Source organism: Alosa pseudoharengus, unplaced genomic scaffold, assembly GCF_046254945.1.
Source record: "Alosa pseudoharengus isolate Yale_2024_CS ecotype anadromous, Long Island Sound unplaced genomic scaffold, YU_APseudo_1.1 YU_APseudo_1.1_scf_1, whole genome shotgun sequence".
Classification (NCBI taxonomy): Eukaryota; Metazoa; Chordata; class Actinopteri; order Clupeiformes; family Clupeidae; genus Alosa; species Alosa pseudoharengus.
Window position 1 is genome coordinate 27,524,763 of NW_027468564.1, and position 12,629 is coordinate 27,537,391.

Here is a 12,629-nt window from a genome sequence, read left to right on the forward strand (position 1 = left end):
TTACATTCTATAGTGACACCTCATGACCGTCCCAGGTATTAACTAGGGGGCAGAAAAAGACGCTCACTCAGTTGATAAAACTGGACATAGTCAGTCATCCGCTTCAAAGTCACGCTACCGTAAGGCTAGTAATAGCTGTGTCCTCACACTATCGCATGTGACAAGTTACTTAAAAATGTGATATTCACCTCTTCTGGCGTATCGTGACAGGAGAACCATATCAACTTTGTATGTGGTTATCTTAGCGATACTTTTTGCAATACCCTCGATATACATATCTTTGGAAAGCTTAGTCAGTGGTCGTTCATGTGAGCACATTAACTTAATTGGTAACACTCCATAATAAGGTGCCATAATAAATAGCAAACTAGTAATTACCTAACCCTTTGTTAATATTTGTTAATTGTTACTAAAATATCTATTTGGCACAAGTTAATAGTTTTTTCATCATCAATTAAATATTAGTTGTTTGCATAAAATCTCTATGTTAATGTTTTAACAAATCGATTAACTAATATTGTATTAATATTTGTTAATAGTTAACTAAATGTCTTTTTGGCACTAATTAACAGTTATTTCTTACATCATTTAATTGTGAAATGTTTATTTACAAACTATATACTAATATAAAAGTTAATGACATATTATTATTTATCTAGCTTTTCTGATTAGCTTTGTGGAGAATTTATGGAATTTATGGTTTATGGCTTTATGGTCTTGTGGGGTGTATAAGGCCCTACTGCCAGTGGTTGGTTGTGTGAGAGTTTGCACACCTCTTCTTCCACTTCATCCTTATTGGATACCTTTGTGGTTGGCTGTCCTGTAATTGGTGACCCTCTGTCTAGTGTTTGAAAGTAGTGTACTCTTTGCCTTTGGAAGTACTATTTGGTTGCTGCTTGAATTTGGTGAAATTCAGGGGAGGGGGTGTAACAGAGTTAGAAATGTAGTTTAGTGTTTGTATGTGATTTTCGCCGTAATTAAGCAGCTTGATTGAGATTGGTGTTTTGGAGCCCCCTTTGGAGAAACGGTATACTGCAGCTCTGCTGCGTTTTGTCCTTGTATTGTTGCCATAGCTGATCAGAAGCGGTATGCTTTGCATTGGGTAGGTTGACTGTATAAAGCACTCTCCACTTTGTTTTAATTTTGTAACTGTAAAATGTTGTTTAAGTTGAAAACGTCGATATACCACCTGTATTATATTACTTTACATGTAGGCTATTGTTAGGGTTTGGGTGCAATTCTAGAAACTTAGAGAACGTTTATTAATGTTGTCATTATGACCACGAGTTCATACACACGAGTCTAACGTGACTAGCTGTAGGCTAAACTCTGCTAGCAACTTTCCATGCATTCAGCTTAGTGCTCATGGAAAGTGCAATTCAGTCTAGCAGGAAATTAATGTATTTAGTTTAGCATTATGTTTATGCATTACCTCCGTATGGTCTACCTCTGTGAGTGTTTAGTGAGTCTCAGAATATTAATAAACTCGTTCTGTGCACCTGAATATTCCATGTCACACGTCTCCCTTGCTAGTAGGGCTGACAGTGATGGTATAGGAATCATGCATGTAATATAGCCCATTCAACTACTTCTTTTTATTTTGCTTGTGCATATGCTGTTTTATGTATGCCAGTGCCTGAAGGCATGTTTTGTTTTAACTTTTCCTAAAGGAATAAATGTGATAAGCCGGTTTTGGTCTCAGTCCCTTCACCGTCTGACTAATATATTGTAGCGATCTCACCCTCAGACAAGATTCACCTTTGGCCAGGACGGCCATTTATTGGAACAGGAAGACTCATACGGACACAGACAACTACATAGGGCAACACAGGGGTAGTCTCAGCCGCACATGCTACACACAATAAGGGTTTACTACACACATCACCACGAGGATAAGCACATGAGGTACAACCAAAGAGACTAACACGCTAACAAATACACAACATGGTAAACGTAACTACAACTATTATAATCGACATTACACATTCTAGCATTCACTCGCACTGCATTCTGGGAGACACTCATTCAACGTTAGACATGAACATCCACCGACGCTACATAACCCCCTCCCGAGCCATTGTCGTCCCCGGCAATGACAGCTCAGCTCACCGCTCGCGGCTGCGTCGGTGTCAGTCCCAGTGCTTAGTCCAAGTGACCGGAAAGCCTCCGGCTGCACGATAACCCATCCCGACTGGAAGGGCTCTCGGCTGCCTCTGTCACGTCAGTTCTCCCCCGAACAAGCACCAGAACCGGCCAGACGTGGGGTCGTGGTGTCGCTTGGGCCCTCAGTTTCCCGCCGTGCAGCTGCACTACCTCAAACAGCAGCAAACAGTCCCACTGCAAGCCGAACCCCCGGATACGCTGGAACCCCTGGACGTTCGGTAGCCCCCTCCGGCTACTGTGACAGCTCGTGGCCGTTGCCATCTGTCCACAGTGTGCCGATCTCCAGGCGGTCAGCAGTCCACGTCGAGGTCCCTCCTCGCGCTGCCCTCGTGTAGAACTTTTGTCGGCTGTCTCTCGAGCACAACGATGCTCCACTGTGGCGGGAAATGGAGACCCCGACCCTCTCAGCAGGCTCGGGACACACAGAAACTCACACACAAAACATGAAAAACATTGCGCCGACTTGTGTCGAACGTGCGCACTTCAAACTTAAACAGTCCACAAAACGATAGCTCCCAAGGCTCTACAGGTCGACGTTACCCTCTTGGTCACTAGCTGGAGCACCGCAAGCTCCCGAACTAGCAGCTATGACTCCTTCACACTCTCGACCGGCAGCTGACGCTCTGGAAGTTCTTCCGTAGCTGGCGGTGTAAACCCGGCCGCTGTGGTCGTGTTCCAAGGCCGTCAGAGAGTTCGCGCTCTCTATGGATGAGATCCTCGGATGACGGCAGCATCGACATCGGCGTCGAGCCGGGAACTCCTCAGCCGGGGCCGCTTCCTCCAGCGCTGGCAGCTCTCGTCGGCTGTGCAGGGCTGGTCCCGCTGGTCGCCTGCACAGGTCCCGCGCCGGGCCGTCAGGTCCTCCATCCTCCGAAGTGGCGAGCTCGGCGAGCTGGCTAGTCCTTAAAAGGACCATTGGAACATCTGCTGAGGTCCGCCGCCATCTTGCTGGTCTGGTCCTCGGCCTTCTTCTCCGTCTTGATCTGGCGTAGATCTTCGCGCCCCGGGAGGGGCCCATCCCACTTCTGACACCAATGTAGCGATCTCACCCTCAGACAAGATTCACCTTTGGCCAGGACGGCCATTTATTGGAACAGGAAGACTCATACGGACACAGACAACTACATAGGGCAACACAGGGGTAGTCTCAGCCGCACATGCTACACACAATAAGGGTTTACTACACACATCACCACGAGGATAAGCACATGAGGTACAACCAAAGAGACTAACACGCTAACAAATACACAACATGGTAAACGTAACTACAACTATTATAATCGACATTACACATTCTAGCATTCACTCGCACTGCATTCTGGGAGACACTCATTCAACGTTAGACATGAACATCCACCGACGCTACAATATTACTAATATATTAATAAAGCTTAACCAACTTTATTATAAGGGTCCCCCATACTGATAGTTATATATTACTTATATATTAATTAAGCTTAACCAACTTTATTATAAGGGGCACCACACTGATAGCTATACACTACTATTATATTAATTAAGCTTAACCAACTTTATTATAAGGGTCCCCCATACTGATAGTTATATATTACTAATATATTAATTAAGCTCAACCAACTTTATTATAAGGGGCCCCACGCTTATAGCTATATACTACTATTATATTAATTAAGCTTAACCAACTTTATTGCAAGCGTTTCTGGCGCCGACAAGGCGGCATGTCAAGGTAGCTCCGTGTTTTTTTCTTGAATTTCCCCTTCGGGATCAATAACGTATCTATCTATCTATTGTAAGGGTCCTATGGGGAGTGGTTCATATTGGGATAGGCAGAAGCACAGTTTAATAACAATTCGTTAAATAATAATAAGTCATTAACTTTTCTACTAACATATAGTTTGTAAATAAACATTTAACATTTAAATGATGTAAGAATTAACTGTTAATTAGTGCCAAAAAGACATTTAGTTAACTATTAACACATATTTAATACAATATTAGTTTATAGATTTGCTAAAACATTAACATACAGATTTTATGCAAACAACAAATATTTAATTGTTGATGAAAAAACTATTAACTTGTGCCAAATAGATATGTTAGTAACAATTAACAAATATTAACAAAGGGTTAGGTAATTATTAGTTTGCTATTTATTATGGCACCTTATTATGGAGTGTTACCACTTAATTTTGTAAATTTGACCAAAACGACTGGTTTCGCCTTGCAGGGTCACATATATACTTATACTTATACTTACTTATAAATAACATGTGCTACAAATTACTCAACTGATTTCAGTCATTGAGCAATTTTATTTCCGCCTGTTGTCACTGCGTGATTTACGCAGCATTGTGGCCAACTTACTGAGTTGCATGTAAGGACCTGGTTGATGTTGCACAACACTTGTAATTACATTTTGAGTCATTTAAGAGGCACAAAGGCACAGACACTGATTCCCCAGAACTTACCTTTGTAGCCACTTGGATGCATTAGCCACTAGTTGGCAAAATTGCACCATTTTTTTTCACTTTTTTTTTTCAACCGACATTACTCTGTGACTTCGATCAACAGGGCTCTGTGTTAAAAATCGCAAGAGTTCTCCTTTAAGACACATGTAGTAAATATTAATGCCATTAATCGTAGTGACCCCACACCTTTTCAATAGTCCCAACCAATGAAGCAGAGGAGCGACAGCGCTACCGACTTCAGTGGAGGAGTGAGGACCGGCAACGCATCGTCCAGGAGAGACTTGAGCTGGTTGTGGCCGTAATAACAGGACTCATGTTGGAGTTTTTTGCTCATGGCTGGACAGGTCTTCTGTCCGGGGCTGTCACTGGTCTTGTCATATGGTTTATGATGGGCCTCTGCAGACACTGGTACGGACAGTGAGTGAAGGTGGGCTGTATGTTTGAGGTGAATTTTGAAAACGATGTATCAAGCATGTACTGTAGCCTATTGATTTTTAGTCAATCGAATGTATGAGACACTTTAGCACATAACACTTCATAACTACTGTTGAATATTAGTGTTTTTCTTTTAAATTTATTCTCTTGTCTTTGTCTAAGCCACAGAAAGAACTAAGACAAAATGTTTATTGTAAGCAGACAGAACACATCAAATGGTGTACCCCCCCCCCACCAAGAGATATCTAAATTAAATCTGCCCAGGGAGGCCATATAGCTACCTGCCCCCCCCCCTCCCCCAATCTGACCCCAGACAGGAATGCATATTCTGTCATTGTACAGAACCATCAGTGTTATAGATCTGTGTTCATTGTCTTGGCTTCACCTTGCCACATTGTGCTGTGTTGTGTGTGGAGCAGAGCTCCCATAACTCTGCTCTAACATCCAGAATAAAGAACTATTCTTTCGCACGCCAGCCTCAAATTTTACCTGCTCTAGCTACATTGGATCAACACTGGACCAACTCAGTCTACTCTGTGTCTCCTTTTGGAATTAAGGAGACGGTTTTTAATAGCATTCTTCACTACCGGTATTTAAAATAATGATAAATGTAAGTATGTTTGATGATAAATTGACTGCATTCCATATTATTCCATTCCTCCGAACACAACGTTTTTTTTAATGTCATGCCTCACATTCACCCATTCACACACACACTCACACACTGATGGCAGAGGCTGCCACACAAGGTGCCAACCTCGTCATCCGTAGCACTCAAAGACACTTAAATTGGGCTCAAACGGACAACGTTCCGGTTCCTCTATCTCCTGAGCGACTGCCACCCAGTTTGAGTGACTATGGATATTGTTTCTCGTTTACACAGTTCAAATTTAGTGTTCATTTCTGACAGTTACTTATCTCTGACAACTATATTTCTGTGTCTTATTCATAGGTCAACAGTGAATCACCTTTATTCTATCTACTAGGCCTATGTTGGTCTAAAATGTACAGAGCCCCTGAAGTGTCATAATCAAAACAAATTTTTGTATGAGTAGGGAATTTATTTTTCGGCGCTACTTGTTCATTCCCTCACTATAGTATTGTATTGCCTCGCAATACTTTTGATGGAGAATGTGAGGCTTTGTGAAACAAACAAACAAAATGTTTTAACTGCACTGGAAAATGTGTCAAGGTTTTTATGCATTTGAAACCACAGAATAAGGAGGATTGTGTGTTTAAAAACAAATACGACTCCTCCTGATAATTTGATATTAGTGTAAAACATCTTCAGAGATAAGTAGGGTAACGTCTGCTTGCCGGTGTGCCAATTTGGCTGGCAATCATGTTAACTGGTGATATTTGCATACAATAAGTGAATATTCAACAAGGCCCTGCCTACTTCTTAAGAGCGCTCTGCTCTGCCTCAGCCACAGTCACATTCAGTAATCACCTCCTCACAATCAACTAGCTGCTTATCCCATGAGTACACTGTAAAAAAAACTGGTCTCTGTAGGCAGCCCAGACTCCGAAAACTGGAAACAAACTGGAAGCATTGTTTGATTTTTTTTTTTCATGGTATCCATATCACTGGCAAGCAACATGGCAAATGTACTACAGTCAGGCTATTCCTAACCATCAAACCTGACAATACTTGTTACAGGCAACAATGACCATGTCATGCCATTTCAAATATTATTTATCACTTGGCCTAGGAGGCAAATGCATTTCCTAAGGGGGGTTTTAGGCACTCTGCTAGCGCGTCGTGCCTAACAACGCCCCTTAGCTGTTTTAGAATCAGTGTAACCTACGGCCTCTCGGGGCTTATTACTTAAGGAGAACTTTGTGTAGTCATGTTTCATTTGCTCAGGCAACTCAATCTGGCACATCTCCCATGCGAACAGATTTCCACTTGGCTGAAACGGGCTGGGCCAATCAGAAACAACTACTGTTATTGTTTTTCAATGCCTAATGCACACTACAACATTTCTACAACATCTACAAAATCATTACAGATAGGGAAACTTTTCCCTGTAAAATGTATGGATTGCTGATGGAAGAGCTGACCCTATCTCTATACATTAAGATGAAATGTTGCATGATAAGGTTACACCCGACCTGACCTGGACACTGTTTGTCCTCCTACCAGTCCTTCTCAGTTTTAACAGCACTCATGGTCATGTCTCTCTCCACTGCTCCAGCTTTCACCCCCAACATGGCTGCTCCTGCCAGTGTTGCTGCCCCAGCACCGGCCACAGCTGCCCCAGCCGCCACAGCTGCCCCAGCAGCTCCTACCACCAGCCCTCCTGTGAGTAAACAGAGTCCTGCTAACCCACCCCACTTAGAGGCAGTTTTCAGCTCAGACACTTCCCCCTTCAGCTTCTTTCTCATGCTGTCCACTTCCTCCTCTGCCTTCCTCTTGATGGATTGTTTTTCTTTCTTTTGTTGTTGCACATTTTTATTTCCTTCCTCTTTCATTCTCCTCTCCTTCTGCACCTTTTTCTCTGCTTTCTCTCTGCTGGCTCGCTCCTGCTCAGCTTCCCTCTCTGCTTCTTCTCTTTTCAAATCTCTCCTCTCTGACCTCCTCTCTAAGCTTCTCTTGAGCATCCTGATACATCTTGTTGGTGTAATATTCTCCCCTGTTCTCCTTCACCATGGCCTGTATGTTCTCCAGAAGAGAAGTAACCTGACTCTGGTCATTTTTCTCCTTATTGTTAAATACATTGTATCTTCCCCTACAAGTCTGGATGAGGGACTGAATAGCAGGACTTTGCCAAGGATTTCTTGGTCTTCCCTTCAGTTGATCTTCATAGCAGGTGAACAGCAATATGGTGTACTTCAAAGCCCTGTCCCCAAAGTTCTCCTTGATCCACATTACTGCATTCTTCTCCTCATCGGTCACAGTAACCCCCAGTTTGATCACCAGCAGGAAAGCGTGAGGCCCAGGAGAGGACATCTCTACGCACTTCTTTATTTGCTTTTTCAGAGAATTGCCCATCATGGCTGCCCCAAATAATCCTGGTGTGCGTACTATTTTGATTCTTCTCCCTGTTACTTTCCCACACTCTTCGGCACATGTTTTGGTTACAGACTGTGGTGACTCCACTTTAAAAGCCTCTCTTCCTAGAATGGTGTTGGCTGAAGCACTCTTTCCAGATCCAACTCTTCCCACCATCACAATCCTCAATTCAGTCCCTGTAAAAATATATTTTTGTGATAATACGGTCATTTTACCCTGTCAGACCTTACAGGCATTCACACGCATCACGGGACATAGGGGGACATCAACATTTAGCCAATAAATAGCTTTACTGTAAACTGATTTTTAATCTTCTTAGAGAATGTTTACAATGGCAATATACACCAACAGCATGCTACGTAACAATTATACTTTTCGGGTTCTCTCTTAATCTCCATTAAGATCTAACTTGAACGTTGCCCATTTAAATAAGGGGTTTGCATGGCTTGTCATCAGATCGGGACGTCGCCATATTGGAGATACTCGCATCATAAGAGAGCATTAGGCACTGAAATAGATTCCTAACATCGTCAAAGAAAATGGTTAATTATTGCCGTGTTTTAGGTTGTACCAATAGGTTAGACCGAGAAAAACTGCACTGCCAATGAACCGTAATTTCTCAAAATATCGTGCATTTGCAAAATTACATTTGCTGCCAGGGCTAGTCTAGCAACTCTTCGTTGGCTTGTGAGCTCGAAAAATTAAACTTCTATCAGGCCAATCAAATTATGTATAGAGTCGTTAGGCGGGCTTACCATAATGATTGATGGCAGAGTTGCAACGGTTTGGCTTGAATTCCCTGCTACTTAAAAACAAATAAGATAATGTTGCTGTTGGCGAACAGTGTGACACGAGTTAAGCTTTTATTAAAGGAACACGCCACCCAAAATCAGTAGTGATATATGTTCTTACCGTAACTTTCACGAGTTGAGTCGTACCTCTCCCGCGTCTGTAGGTGCACTCAAACGCTCTGTCGCGCGGCGCGAATGTGTTAGCATGTTGCTATGCTAGCGGGCTCTGCCGTGGCTGTAGAGAGAGGCACATAGCAGTATTCAAACACCTCCACGTTTTACCTACTTAAATACAGTTGCACGAGTAGTAGATGAAAAATGTTAGGGCACACAACATGAAACGTGACGATTTTCCAAGCGAATAAACATGAGAACTACAATGTGTGGCGCAATAGCACTTGGGAGTACTTTGACCTAGCGTGGTAATATTATTAACACCTAATTGTAGATCCTATCCACCACAGAGTTTAGAATCCATGCTGGATCGACCCTCAGCCTCTCCCTCCCCTCTGAGCGAGAGAGGCACACACACTAGAGATGCGCTGATGGGCTATTATTTCAACCATAACTGCATAGCAAAACTTATCATCCATCAGCCATCCATCAGCACCAAAGTTTGTTGACCAATTTTCAAAACTGCACCTGCCCACCATCCGCTGGTTGTTTTAATGTAGGCTATATGGGTGATGCAGCGCTGCTGACGTGAGGCTAGAAAGCCCTTGCCTGTTCTAGAAAGACTGATCTAATGCAGCAAATATATTAAAAGGCAAAAGTCGTACATTGGCTAGGCCTATCCCCAGAATATCAGCAGCAAACTCAGTCTCTGTCGCGCAAAACAGTCTCCAAATAAAACGCACATCGGCCTGTTGCCTATTCTGCCAGCTTGTGACAATATATCGTCCAAAATGCTTGATTGCATTGCATTCTCCACATTTTTAGCTACATTTTCATGTACCACATCAGCATTTTTGTTCAGTGAATCTTTTGTAAATTGCTTTACAATTACCGTCGGGCCTTTGTCAGCAGACTTCACCTTGCCTCTTGCCATATTCACTCCTTGTCTTCCGATGTCATTTCTGAGTCATCTACAGATGTTCACCTCCCTAAATAGAACCAACTTCAACCTGTGTTATATCCTAGATGAGACTGCCTGGGTTATTTTGTTTAGATATTAGCCTATATATAAAACACATAATTGTAGCCTACCATTCGAGAGACAGAGAGTGATATGAATGACATCGGGCGATGGCAGTGCGAGATGTTCAGAACGTAAGAGCTAAAACTTCTACAAACTCACTAACATCCACAGCGGAAAAAGAAGGTAAGAAAAATAGTCGGAAAACTTAGATGTGTAAGGCAAGCAAGCAAGTTTGGCGGTTGTTACTAAAAATGTGAACATGCACGTTGCATTGTTGTGCGGTGGACTTTCAGAATGAATGGAGTCGGAGTTTCTTTAATATCGAGGCGTCATATTTGTCCGATGGCCTGCTATAAAATGAATTGCGATGTCTGTCTGAAAAAGACGCGCTCGTGCAGTCAAAATGAATGGGAGTCTTCAGAACAGGCTTGTCAGTCAACCTGACATAACAGTGTGTAAAGTAGCCTATAATGTGAATGACTTGTTATTTTATCAAGGATTTCTTTCTTTTTGCAAAAAATAAAGTACAATAGGCATTAATTAGTAGGCCAGGAGCATGCTGAAATTATGTGGCAAATTGCGTTTTTTATTACAATGATAAAATTGTAAAAGGACGTGACCGAAGCTGAGGCAAGCCAGGCAATAGGTCCGACGGTAATTGTAAAGCAATTTACAAAAGATTCACTGAACAAAAATGCTGATGTGGTACATGAAAATGTAGCTAAAAATGTGGAGAATGCAATGCAATCAAGCATTTTGGACGATATATTGTCACAAGCTGGCAGAATAGGCAACAGGCCGATGTGCGTTTTATTTGGAGACTGTTTTGCGCGACAGAGACTGAGTTTGCTGCTGATATTCTGGGGATAGGCCTAGCCAATGTACGACTTTTGCCTTTTAATATATTTGCTGCATTAGATCAGTCTTTCTAGAACAGGCAAGGGCTTTCTAGCCTCACGTCAGCAGCGCTGCATCACCCATATAGCCTACATTAAAACAACCAGCGGATGGTGGGCAGGTGCAGTTTTGAAAATTGGTCAACAAACTTTGGTGCTGATGGATGCTGATGGATGATAAGTTTTGCTATGCAGTTATGGTTGAAAAAATAGCCCATCAGCGCATCTCTAGTGTGTTTGCCTCTCTCGCTCAGAGGGGAGGGAGAGGCTGAGGGTCGATCCAGCATGGATTCTAAACTCTGTGGTGGATAGGATCTACAATTAGGTGTTAATAATATTACCACGCTAGGTCAAAGTAGCCTACTCCCAAGTGCTATTGCGCCACACATTGTAGTTCTCATGTTTATTCGCTTGGAAAATCGTCACGTTTCATGTTGTGTGCCCTAACATTTTTCATCAACTACTCGTGCAACTGTATTTAAGTAGGTAAAACGTGGAGGTGTTTGAATACTGCTATGTGCCTCTCTCTACGGCCACGGCAGAGCCCGCTAGCATAGCAACATGCTAACACATTCGCGCCGCGCGACAGAGCGTTTAAGTGCACCTACCGACGCGGGAGAGGTACGACTCAACTCGTGAAAGTTACGGTAAGAACATATATTACTACTGATTTTGGGTGGCGTGTTCCTTTAAGTTGGCAAAAGTTTGAACTAGCCAACAGGCCTTTATCACGGCAGCCAAAGTAGGAAGTGAACAGTCCTGCTCCTGTGTGAGCACAGGTGTTTCTAATTAAGTGTCAGATTCGGCCACAGTTACTTCAACCAGAGGCCTCGTTAATGTTTTTAGGAACACCTGTGGTTTGCCTGCAACAGGAAATTGAACAGCCCTACTTCAGCTGCCTGTGGGCTGCCATGATATAGGCCTATTAGCTCCGCTGGTGGGAAACGCATGATACTCATAGCGCTGTCCTATGGGCTAGTTGCACGAAAGGCTCCCGGTGAGCTTGTTTGTTTCCTGTGGAGCCAGGTGTGTTTGAACCTGCCGCTCTTCTGAATGTAATTAGTGTCTACACGTCCTTCTTTATCGTAACATGCTGATTCTCTAGGTGCAACACCTAGCCGGGTCCGTGTAGACACTAATTACATTCAGAATAGCGGCAGGTTCAAACACACCTGTATGCACCTGGCTCCACAGGAAACAAATGAGCTCACCGGGAGCCTTTCGTGCAACTACTAAATTGCGTGCAGAGGGACAACCGATTATCCCGCCCCTCGCACTGAGCACTGCGAACGGTGAGTGCCCAGACCCTACATTTTAATGTGGGTCTGGCTCCTCAGGCTAGCCCTATATGCCTTTGCATCTTGGATGCATTTTGATGAGCTTTTCTGTTGTTTAGACATGGCCCTAATCACTTAAGGTATCCAAAGTGCATAGTACTCCATTTTACTTCATTCAGTTCTTTATGCCGAGTGCCTCCAACATGGCCATGCAGCTGGGTTACCGCCCAGAACGTGACGTCCGTGCAAACCCCTTATTGGGGACAGGTCTGACCACATGAGAGGGATAGAGAGAGTGGCAGGTTCTGGCTGGCTTGTTGTTGATAATTGATAGCTACTTTTTAATATAAGAAAGGAAATCATGAAGGCAACAAGGACGAGGCTGGAGGAGATTGCGGAGTTATCCGGTTCCCTCTAGCCCAGAAGTGGGCAAACTATACGACCCACAGGCCGAATCCGGCCCGCC

The 12,629-nt window shown here is 43.3% G+C and overlaps 1 protein-coding gene across 1 annotated transcript; it reads right to left on the reverse strand.

The window, feature by feature from the left end:
- Positions 1-5,618: 5,618 nt before the first annotated feature.
- On the reverse strand, positions 5,619-8,926 carry LOC143124375 (GTPase IMAP family member 7-like). Its single transcript, XM_076285840.1, has one exon. It carries the CDS (start codon positions 8,269-8,271, stop codon positions 7,576-7,578), a length of 696 nt encoding a protein of 231 aa, XP_076141955.1. The 5' UTR covers positions 8,272-8,926; the 3' UTR covers positions 5,619-7,575.
- Between the last annotated feature and the right edge of the window lie 3,703 nt (positions 8,927-12,629).